At 63.3% G+C, this 11,202-nt stretch overlaps 1 protein-coding gene across 3 annotated transcripts; it reads left to right on the top strand.

The window, feature by feature from the left end:
- The first annotated feature begins 2,555 nt into the window (after positions 1-2,555).
- Positions 2,556-10,963, top strand: Pld4 (phospholipase D family member 4). Of its 3 annotated transcripts, none has more exons than XM_069997769.1 (10): positions 2,556-2,641; positions 4,917-5,083; positions 5,548-5,731; positions 5,963-6,083; positions 6,576-6,703; positions 7,862-8,062; positions 8,569-8,708; positions 8,805-8,970; positions 9,091-9,187; positions 10,368-10,963. In XM_069997769.1, the coding sequence occupies exons 1-10, from the start codon at positions 2,618-2,620 to the stop codon at positions 10,562-10,564; spliced, it is 1,425 nt and encodes a 474-aa protein (XP_069853870.1). In that variant the 5' UTR covers positions 2,556-2,617; the 3' UTR covers positions 10,565-10,963. The 3 variants fall into 3 exon arrangements, with proteins under 3 accessions (XP_069853870.1, XP_069853871.1, XP_069853869.1); XM_069997770.1 differs by having other exon boundaries at positions 8,805-8,986; positions 10,368-10,542; XM_069997768.1 differs by lacking the exon at positions 7,862-8,062.
- The last annotated feature ends 239 nt before the right edge of the window (positions 10,964-11,202 follow it).

The raw sequence follows: 11,202 nt of genomic DNA, 5'->3' as shown, positions 1-11,202 counted from the left end.
CTCTAAAATAACCAGAAAAAGCAAGTCTAGGGGCATGGCCCAAGTGGTAGATTGCCATCTGCGCAAACCAACCAAGCAAGGCCAAGGCCTCGGGCCCAAGCCCCAGGAACAGAAAAAAGAAAAAAAAAGATGTGAATTTGGTTAAGGAAGTGTGTGTATCTGTGTGGAAATATCATAATACCCTTTCCTATAGTTAATATCTACTAATAAGAGGGAAGTTAGGACAAAAAATTCTTTGCTTTATGAGAAACCTCCAAACCCGTCCCACCCAGGACAGGGGGAGCGGCCGGGGAGGAGCTGGCCACCATGGCCCACGCACCCACCCAGGGACCTGTGCCCCGCCTGCCTCCTTGGCCCTTCCTGCAGGGCTGGCACAAGGGCCAGAGGGCAGCAGGGCTGGAGCCTCTCCACCCCAGCTTCCCCCGGCTGTCCCCAGGGTGGACAGCTCCTCCTGGAGCCTGACCCGGCTCAGCTCGGCCCGGGGACTGGCTGGGCAGCAGGGCCCTGGTGTGAGGATGAGCAAGGCCCGGGCACGCAGGACAGAGGGCCTCCCGGTGGGTGCTCCCAGCCTGCAGGCCTCCCGCAGGCAACAGTGGTGTGCCCTGATCCCGGGTCCCCTGGGAAGCAGAGGCCAGCTCTCTTCCCCATCCACTTCCTGACCCACCAGGCCGGGCACGCCATGCTCAGCACCCTGGACAGAGGCCCGGGGTCAGCTGCCACAGAGGACAGGAGCCCGCGGTGTCCAGGTGGATGCTGTACCCAGTGTCTGTCCTTGGAGGTTCTGGAGGGAGCACAGAGGGGGGACACAGGGCCCCCCAGCCTCGCTAGCCCACCTTCTTGGCCCCAGCCTCCACCCCAGCCTCCCATGCCCTAGCCTCCCCGGGCTTGTGACTGAGTATGGGCCACATCTAGACCATAGGTAAGTAGCTCCTGGGGGACCCTGGGAAGTTCCTGGGGGCCAGCTCCGCAGCACTGTGCACACACCTGACAGGCACAACTTAAGGGGGGGAGGGCGGGCAGTGTCAGAGCTTCAGTCCGCAGTGGGGCTTGAGAGGCCCAACAGCATGGCAGCCGGAGCATGGCAGAGGGAATCAGCTCAGGCCACGGCAGCTGGAAAGGAGTGGGGGACAGAGATGGAGGGACAGAGACGGAGAGAGAGGATAGACAGAGAGAGACAGAGAGAGAGGCAAGACAGAGAGAGAGGAGGGGGGGAGAGACAGAGAGACAGAGGAAAGACAGAGAGAGGAGAGATGGATAGAGACAGAGAAAGGATAGATGATGGAGAGAGGAGAGACAGGAAAGAGAAAGAGGAGAGATGGAGAGAAAGGGACAGAGAGACAGAGACAGATGGAGAGACTGAGATGGAGAGAGAGGAGAGACAGAGATGGAGAGACAGAGAGAAGAGAGAGAGAGAGACAGATGGCAAGAGACAGAGATAGAGACAGACGGAGAGAGAGACCCTCGAGACAAGGCCGCCTCTGTCCTCCAACCCGGCTCCACCCCACAGTCTCCATCACCTCCCTGTGACCCACAAGCAGAACCTGTCAGGGGCTCCATCCATCACTCAGGTCAGAGCCTTCCGGAGCCTGGAGCCTGGAGACTCTGCACCTGCAGCAACTTGGAGGCCCTTGAGCCTCTGTGGAGCCATAACTGTCTGCATAGAACGCTTCTCTTTCTTTCCTTCTCTCCTTCTTTCCTTCCTTCCTTCCTTTCTTCTTTTCTTGTTTTTTGTTGGTTGTGGGGCTTGAACTCTGGGCCTGGCGCTGTCCCTGTGCTCTTCAGCTCAAGGTGATCACTCTACCACTTGAGCCACAACACCACTTCCGGTTTTCTGAGTGGTTTATTGGAGATAAGAGTCTCATGGAAGCCAGGCACTGGTGGTTCACGCCTGTAATCCTAGCTACTCAGGAGACTGAGATCTGAGGATCCCAGTTCAAAGCCAGCCCAGGCCGGAAAGTCTGTGAGACTCTTATCTCCCATAAACCACTTGAAAACTGGAAGTGGTGCTGTGGCTCAAGCAGTAGAGCACTTGCCTTGAGCTGAAGAGCACAAGGACAGCACCCAGGCCCAGAGTTCAAGCCCCACAACTGACCAAAAAAAAAAAAAAAGTCTCACGGACTTTCCTGCCCAGGCTGGCTTTGAACTGCGATCCTCAGATCTCAGTCTCCTGAGTAGCTAGGATGACAGGCATAAGCCACCAGCGCCCAGCATAGAACCCTTCTTTTTACTAGTATTACTTTTAAATAGTCATTTTATTAGATGGTTGCATAGAGAGGTTTCAGTTTCAGAAGTCAGGTGAGGAGTCCAGTGTCCCTGGACCCATGCTCCCCTCCTCTGGAACCTTCCACTGATGCCACTGCAGCTCTAGTCCCAGGCCTGTGCTCTTCAGGCCCAACCGACACACAGGCTGGTGGCTTTGGGGTGGCCCAGAGGATGGGGGGTGGATGTCCCCTGGAGGGGACATTTTCCAGCCCCAGCCTCCAGGGTGCACAGCCCTGGCTGTTTGTCTCCAGGTGGGGGTGGGCGGCTCAGAGGAAAGAGGAACTGGTGGGCGGGGACGCAGCAGCCGTGGAGGGCCGAGGGCCGAGGCCAGCGGACGGCCCTGCCTGCGGCCAGGATGGATGGCAAGGCAGGCCTTCAGGTAGGTACCGAGAGGCCCGTCCGGGAGGGAGGGAGCCAGGAGGAGGAGGCCCCCAGCCCAGGCCGCTGCCTGCTGGGGAGGCCGGTCCTCTCCACCCCCAGGCCCACTGGCCCTCTTCCTCCTCATCGGCGGGAGTGTCTCCGCTGGGAGCCTGCAGGCGAGTCTCAGAGCCCAGCTCCCGGCTCCGCGTCCCTGGGGTGTCAGCACCAGGCCTTGGAAAGACAGCCCCCACCCCAGGGACCTTCCAGGACCAGCAGGGACAGGCCCGGGCTGTGCAGCACTGGGGGGGGGGTCCCTGGCCTGACGATCCCCGAAGGCCAGGAGGGATGAGGAACTGGCCCCGGTGGGCAGGCACCTGGGAAAAGGGGGGTGGGGCAGGCTCCGGCCGCTGGACAGCCTCCACATCGCCAGCACGGCTGCGCCCAGCCGGCTGCGCCCGCTGTCTCCCGGCCCGCCTGGCTCCTCAGACTGGAAGCTCTCAGAGGGCGTCGGGCAGGGAACCGGAGCCCTTCCGGAGCCAGAGGCCGCAGCATCTCTCCTGCACTCACAAAGCAAGAATGAAAGCCTGGAGCCGGGCTTTGGGGGACCCCAGCGGCCCTCGGGGGTGTGTGAGAGCGCTGTCTGTGAGCTGTAGCTGGGCTCAGATAGGAGGCGGTCCCTTTCCGGCGGAGGGGTGCAGGCGTGGTGACCCCGGCTCCCTGCACCCCTGCCTCTGGCAGACACAGGGCAGCCGCGTTCTGGTCTCACCGGGGTTGTGGAGGAAGGACACAGCGGGCCGGGCCGGTCTGCTCCTGGGAGGACGGCCGGCGGCCTGCAGAGGCGGAAGGCTCCCTGGGCGCCACGGCCCAGCTCTGGCCATCCGAGGGCCACCCCAGCACCCTGCGTGGGTACCCGGTGCCCAGGGGCGGCTCAGAACCCCTGAGCAGTGTCAAGGTCCCCCAGGGCGGAGGCCTTGCTTGGCCCCGCCCCGCAGACGGGGCCGGGGCAAAGCCGGGGCCGCGAGGCTGGGGTCCCGCGTGGCTGCGGCAGCCCCGGCTGAGGCTCATCGCATCTCCCAGGCAGGAGCCTGCTGCTGGGCCAGGCCCGGGGCCGGAAAGGGAAGCAGCTGTGTGCTGCCCCTGAGGAGGGAAAAGCAGAAATGGCAGTTTCAGACCCAGTTTCAGTTGTGGTTGGAACAAGGAGCCCAGGTTCAGACATTCAACGCAGGAAGGGCAGCAGCAGAGGGAGGGAGGGAGGGAGGGAGGGAGGGCGGGGGGGAGCGCCATGCGGGTGGTATTTCCAGAGACACTGGCGCCAGCTGCCCAGGGCCGGCCCGGCGCCACGGTGACCAACCCCTGGGGGTTGGAGGTGTCCATGGGGACCCCCGGGGTTTCTGGGGCCCAGAGGTACTGACGCCCACAGACCTGTGCAGATGCTGGGCCCTGTGGGAAGCAGAGCCCCGAGCGCCCTTCTCCACCCACTTCCTCTGCCTCCCCCAAGTCCATACAGACTGGCCCCCATCCTACTCGAGTCAGGGGCTCGAGTCCCCTGAGAGACTTAACAGTCCAGAAAACACTGAACCCTATTCCTAATTAGGACCCCTCCCCCTCCTCTTGCCTCAGGCTCCCAAGTACTAGGATTATAGGTGTGTACCACTTTGCCCGGCTAGAGCTCCTCTGTGTGTGTGTGTGTGTGTGTGTGTGTTCACATGCACATGCTATTCCTGGGGCTTGAACTCAGGTCCTGAGCACTCTTAGATTTTTTTGCCTAAGACTGGTCCTCTACCATTTGAGCCACACCTCCACTTCTGGCTTTTTGCTGGTTAGCTGAAGATAAGAGTCTCGTGGACTTTCCTGCCCAGGCTGGCTTTGAATGTGATTCTCAGATCTCAGCCCCCTGAGTAGCTGGAATTGTACGCGTGAGCCACTGGGCCTGCTCAAAACCATTCTTAAAAGTCTAGTTTCTTAAAATCTTAGGTCTGTAGACCTGTGAAGAGGACAAAACCAACCCTGGGGTGGAGGGGGCCAGGCCGGTGGGGCCCAAGGCCACCCAGGTGTGGCAGCTCCGGCCCCCTGCAGGGGACTGGGGACAGTCACCGCAGGCACCGCCCCGCAGACTGGAGTGTGGATCACCGACCCCACCCAGTGGGCCTGGGCCAGCTGGGCACCCTCCCCTCCCCTCCCATCCCCTCCCCTCCCCTCCCCGCCTTCCCCTCCCCTCCCCCAGCCCCCTCTGGGCCCCCTGGACTGGGGGGTGCACGTGCCATCCGGGGACCCCGTGGCGATCTCTCCCGCAGGTGCTTGGCATGCTGGCCGCCCTGGGGCTCGGCTCCCTCTCGCTCACCTTGCTCCTGGGCCCAGTGCCTCCTCTTCTCACCTGGCTCCAGATGCGCCCTAAGGAGGTGGCGTGCAGGTCCTGCAAGGCCCAGGGAGGAGAGGCCGGGGGGCAGATGGACTCCTGCCGGTGAGCACGGCGGGCCGGTCTCCCCTGGGCGTGGCCCCGCCCCGCTGGTCTGCAGTGTAGACCTGGCGGGTGGGGGTGGGGGGCGTGGGGGTGGATGTTGGCATGAGTGGCGTAGACTGGAGGTGCTGAGCATAGTACACAGGGTGAGGACTTTCAAAGTCTTTACACTCCCGGGGTCTGTTGCTCCCCACTCACGCCTCAGCCCCTCCCCCTTTCCTGCCCTGCTGTGGAGGCCTGGAACCCAGAGACCCCTCCTCAGTTTGGTCTTAGGAGTGGCTGCTCCCAGAGGGGTTGGGGTGGTCGGACCCCACAATCTGTCCTGCTGGTCCTGACCCTCAGGCTCCTGTTGGACACGCCCAGGGGCCCTCATCTGGCCGGCCAGGCTCCGCCCAGCTCCCTGCTCAGCCCCTGGCGGCCAGGCCAGGCGGCCGTGGCGCCCACACGCCCTGCTCTGTGCTCCCCAGCCTCGTCCTCGTGGAAAGCATTCCCCAGGACCTGCCCTTCGCGGCGGGCAGCCCCTCCGGCCGGCCTCTGGCCCAGGCCTGGCTGCAGCTCCTGGACGCAGCCCAGGAGAGCATCCGGGTGGCCTCATACTACTGGTCACTCACCGGGCAGGACATCGGCGTCAACGACACCTCCTCCCAGCAGGTCAGCTCTGCACAGGCCGCGGGGCCCAGGGCACCACCGGTGGGGCAGGAGCAGAGCCCTCTGGAAGGCCCAGGGCCATCTGCCGAGCTGTGCACTTGGGGTCCGGGCGCGTGGAGAGTCCCTGGCTGCAGTCCCGCGCCCCATCAAGGGTGGTGGGGATCTGGTCCCTGCTGGGCGGGGTGAGGCTGGGCTGCCCTGGGCCCCGCCTCTCATGCCCGCCTGGCTCTGCAGGGAGAAGCTGTTCTGCAGAAGCTGCAGCTTCTGCTCGCCAAGAACGTCTCCCTGGCCGTGGCCACCAGCAGCCCGACACCGGCCACGGAGTCCACTGACCTGCAAGTCCTGGCTGCCCAAGGTAGTGCCTGCGCCCTCCGGGCCCTGTACGGGGGCACACAGGACGAAGGCAGAGACCAGCATTGCTGCCAGTTGTGCCCGTGTGTGTGTGTGTGTGTGTGTGTGTGTGTGTGTGTGTGTGTGTGTGTGTGTGTGTGTGTGTGTACGTCTGGGGGGCAGGAGCCCTCGGCTCCACTGAGCTGACCTCACCTGGGGTCAGGGCGGGTTCCGGCAGCTGGAGCCACACCTACCACAGCAGTCACAGGCGGCCTCCACCACCCGCTCTGACTCATGGCCAGGGGCTCAGGCCACCAGCTCCAGCCAGGGAGCCACAGCACAGCCGTTACATTACAACGCTGGGAGCCGTGCTGCCCAGAGACGTCCCGGGCCAGGCTGTGCCTCAGTTTCCTGCTCTGCCCAGTGGGCACAGTACAGTGCTGGGTAGTAATGCCGCCCAATAATCAGACTCGGTAGCCGCTGAGCAGCTGGCAGTCAGTCGGTTCATCTCTACCAGGTGCCCAGGTCCGCCAGGTGCCCATGAAGAAGCTCATTGGGGGCGTCTTGCACTCCAAATTCTGGATTGTGGACAGGCGGCATGTCTACCTGGGCAGTGCCAACATGGACTGGCGCTCACTGACACAGGTGAGTCCGGCCAAAGGCTGAGGGCCTCCCCTCCGAGTCTGAGCCTGGAGTCCCAAGTCTCAACAAAATTGCGTTGTGAGTGATCACGTGGCTGTGATCACGCCGGCAGCACGGCGTATAGGCTCCCTCACCCAGCCCTGGGCCCAGCTCCCTCACCTGACCTTGAGCCCAGCTCCCTCACCCAGCCCTGGGCCCGGCTCCCTCACCTGACCTTGAGCCCAGCTCCCTCACCTGACCTTGAGCCCAGCTCCCTCACCTGACCTTGAGCCCAGCTCCCTCACCCAGCCCTGGGCCCGGCTCCCTCACCTGACCTTGAGCCCAGCTCCCTCACCCAGCCCTGGGCCCAGCTCCCTCACCTGACCTTGAGCCCAGCTCCCTCACCTGACCTTGAGCCCAGCTCCCTCACCTCACCTTGAGCCCAGCTCCCTCACCCAGCCCGCGGCCCGGCTCCCTCACCTGGCCCACAATCGCAGTGTGGAGGAACATTTAGGGAGGTGGGAAGGTACTGATGCCATGCCACCCACATTCCACACAGTATAAACGAGTCACAGCCCTGGGGTGGGGGGCATGTGCGAAGCTCTGGGTTCAGTCCACAGCAGCACACAAAAAATTATCAAAAAGTGGCGCTGCTGGTGATGTAGTTCACTGATAAAAGCACTCACCTGTATACACAAAGCCTTGGGTTCAATCCCCAGCACAGCCAAAAAACAAACAAACAAACAAAAAAACAGATATGGTAAGAGTGGTTATTTCTGTTTCCTTTGCCAGTCCTGGGGCTTGAACTCAGGGCCTGGGCGCTGTCCCTGAGCTGCTTTTGCTCAAGGCTAACACTCTATCACTGAGCCACAGCGCCATTTCTGGCATTTGTGGCACTGAGGAATGGAGCCCAGGGCTTCACACATACCCGGCAGGCAGTGCACCACTGAGCCACGGTCCCAGCCCTGAACCGTCATTTCTAACGATTTTTACCTCCAGCTCTGGGTTTCCATGCATTTTCTGTTTTATTTTGGAATGAGTGTGTTGATTTGACCACAGAAGGACAGTGGCCAGGGAAACGGCCTGGGCCCCGCCCAGCTGCCTGGGACCCTTGCAGGTGACCCTGCCCCGCTACGCCCCGGGCTCCTCAGTCCCGGGGCCCCTGGCTCCCGGTCCCTGCAGGTGAAGGAGCTGGGCGCAGTCATCTACAACTGCAGCCACCTGGCCCGGGACCTGGAAAAGATCTTCCAGACCTACTGGGCGCTGGGGGCACCCCACGCTGTCCTCCCCCAAACCTGGCCCCGGAACCTCTCAACCCACATCAACCACGCCCAGCCCTTCCGGGGGCGCTTTGACGGGGTGCCCACCACTGCCTACTTCTCGGTAAGGCGGGCTGGGGGGCCGTGGCAGCCCTGCTGGGCTCTGGCGGGCACTGGGGCTGCACTGAGAGGCAGAGGGGGCCCCAAAGGGGACCTAGGCCCACTCTCCTGGGGGGTGGGGCGCCTGGGGCCATCGCCAGCCGGCTCCGGGTGGAGGTGGGAAGTGGAGAAGCCAGGGCTGCTCCACAGGGAGGCGAGAGGCCAGAGCGCAGGCAAGCCTGGCCTGCAGAGGAGCAGAGGAGCGAACACGGGGTCCCCGCTGCTCCAGGCGCTGGTCTACAGGAGGCGCTATCACAAGGCAAGGGCCAGCCCCCGCCCGGGCCCTCTCTGGAGCGAGCAGGGTCCCCGGCAGAAGTCCATGGAAAATCCACGGGACCCACGAGGCCGGGGGGTTTCCTCAGAGCCAGCAGCCCTGGTCTCGGGTGGAGCCGCCCTGGCCAGGCCGGTCGCTGTGGGGTCGTGGGTGCGGAACCTGCGGCTGGCAGTGCACTCTGGGCCCTTCTCCCTCAGGCCTCCCCACCCCCCCTGTGCCCCCATGGCCGTACCAGGGACCTGGACGCGGTGCTGGCGGTGATCAGGGGCGCCCGGGAGTTCATCTACACCGCGGTGATGGAGTACTTCCCCTCCACCCACTTCCACCACCCCGCCAGGTGGGCGCGGCTCTGCTGAGGGGCGGCTCCCGGGCACAGGAGCTCCTGGCACCCCAGGCTGTCGGCAGGGCCCTCACCTCCCGCCCCTGTCCCCAGGTACTGGCCCGTGCTGGACAATGCTCTGCGGGCAGCGGCCTTGAACCGAGGCGTGTGCGTGCGTTTGCTGGTCAGCTGTTGGCTCAACACGGACCCTGCCATGTTCCCTTTCCTGCGGTCTCTGCAGGCCTTTGGCAACGCCTCGGCTGGCATCTCCGTGGACGTGGTGAGGACCCCTCCCGGTGCGCAGGGGAGAGGACGCCTCCGGGGAGGGAGGGCAGGGGAGGAGCAGCCTTCTGGCTGGTTCCCTCCCGGCCCAGCCTGACACTCTCTCTGTTCCCGGAAGAAAGTCTTCATCTTGCCTGTGGGGAATCACTCCAACATCCCTTTCAGCCGTGTGAGCCACAGCAAATTCACCGTCACAGACAAGACCGCCTACATAGGTGCGTGCTCACAGGACTTCGGGACAGCAGCTGCAGAGCAGCGTCCAGGCCGCGGGCGTTTAGGGCTAGGCAAGCAGCTCCTGGTGCCTCAGCCTGCAGGATGGGGGGGGGGAAGCCTGGAGGACTGGCCCCGGTGAGTTAGAACCCCATCCCGGGTGAGTTAGAACCCCATCCCGGGTGAGTTAGCACCCCATCCCAGGTGAGTTAGAACCCCATCCCGGGTGAGTTAGCACCCCATCCCGGGTGAGTTAGGGCCCCATCCTGGGGGAGTTAGGGCCCCATCCCGGGTGAGTTAGGGCCCCATCCCGGGTGAGTTAAGGCCCCATCCTGGGTGAGTTAGGGCCCCATCCTGGGTGAGTTAGGGCCCCATCCTGGGTGAGTTAGGGCCCCATCCCGGGTGAGTTAGCACCGCATCCCGGGTGAGTTAGGGCCCCATCCCAGGTGAGTTAGAACTCCATCCCGGGTGAGTTAGCACCCCATCCCGGGTGAGTTAGAACCCCATCCTTGGTGAGTTAGGGCCCCATCCCGGGTGAGTTAGGACCCCATCCCGGGTTAGGGCCCCATCCCGGTGAGTTAGGGCCCCATCCCTGGTGTTAGGGCCCCATCCCGGGTGAGTTAGGGCCCCATCCCGGGTGAGTTAGAACCCCATCCCGGGTGAGTTAGAACCCCATCCCAGGTGAGTTAGATCCCCATCCTGGGTGAGTCAGGACCGTATCCGGGTGAGTTAGATCCCCATCCCTGGTGTTAGGACCCCATCCCGGGTGAGTTAGGGCCCCATCCCGGGTGAGTTAGGGCCCCATCCCGGGTGAGTTAGGACCCCATCCCGGGTGAGTTAGCGCCCCATCCCGGGTGAGTTAGAACCCCATCCCGGGTGAATTAGGGCCCCATCCCTGGTGTTAGGACCCCATCCTGGGTGAGTTAGGGCCCCATCCCTGGTGTTAGGACCCCATCCCGGGTGAGTTAGGACCCCATCCCTGTGAGTCAGCTCTATCCCAGGTGGGCATGGGTAGAGTTCCATGCTGCATAGCCATGTTGCCCTCCTGCACCTATACAATGGCCGTCCTTGCCAGCAGTGGATGACCACAGAGTGGCCAGGGGTCTGAGCCCAGCCCTGCCTCTGGGCCCCCAGGACTGGCTGGGCTGTGGGGGTCTGAGCAGGACTTTGCTGCCCACCTTCCAGGTACTTCCAACTGGTCAGAGGAGTACTTCAGCAGCACTGCAGGCGTGGGCTTGGTGGTCAGCCAGAGGGCCCCCAGCTCCCGGCCGAGTGAACCCCCTGTGCAGGAAGAGCTGCGGAGACTCTTTGAGCGAGACTGGAGCTCTGCCTATGCTGTGCCCCTGGATGGGCAGGCCCCCGGCCAGGACTGTGTTTGGTAGGCGGAGCTTCTGGTCCAGGGCCACAGCTCTCACTGGACACTGGCCATCAGTGTCCACCAGTTCGAGCTCAGATGCTGCAGAAGCTCAGGAGTGTTACTTAGAGTCTGGGTTGTGCTCTGAGACGCCCAGGGACGGGTGTCAGGGACGGAGCCGGACGGAGGCTGTCCACAGTGCGAGTGACGCGAGCGGGTGCTCGGCTGTCCCCCTGCCCCGGGACGGATTGCTGGCACAGCTGCCCACCTGCCACCCCCCGTTACAGATGTAGGTGGCTCAAGGCCTGGTCAGGCCAAACCCTGGCATTCCTGTGTATTTTCTCTCTCCCTTCATGCCCACAGATCCTGGTTCCCGAATGTCCTTTATTAAACTACATCTCCCCGGCTTCTCCCCTCTGCTCAGCAAGGGCTCTGTGGTCCTCCTTCAAGGCCCCACCCTCAGGGTGAACACAAACTGCCTGCCGGGGCCACACCCCTCCCGCCCTGGGGCCCTCCCCACACCGACAACTTCAGTCCAGGCTCCAGAGCGAAGCTTCTCCTCTGGGCTCCCCGCTGGCAACAGCGGTCATCTTGCTGAAGCCATGGTCAGTGTCCACTGCGGGAGCTCCCTCCCAGTGCTGGCCCCCGTGAGCACCCAGGACGAGG

Source organism: Dipodomys merriami, unplaced genomic scaffold (assembly GCF_024711535.1).
Source record: "Dipodomys merriami isolate MVZ:Mamm:240054 unplaced genomic scaffold, mDipMer1.0.p SCAF_50, whole genome shotgun sequence".
In the NCBI taxonomy this organism is placed as follows: Eukaryota; Metazoa; Chordata; class Mammalia; order Rodentia; family Heteromyidae; genus Dipodomys; species Dipodomys merriami.
Note: the sequence above shows the minus strand (reverse complement) of the source record. Positions and strands in the feature narration are given on the sequence as shown.

Coding starts and splice junctions, on each gene's coding strand:
- Pld4 (XM_069997769.1), top strand. CDS start 2,618: ATGGATGGCAAGGCAGGCCTTCAG. Junction 8,063..8,568: donor CCACCACTGCCTACTTCTCG/GTAAGGCGGGCT, acceptor CTTCTCCCTCAG/GCCTCCCCACCCCCCCTGTG. Junction 8,971..9,090: donor CTGGCATCTCCGTGGACGTG/GTGAGGACCCCT, acceptor TGTTCCCGGAAG/AAAGTCTTCATCTTGCCTGT.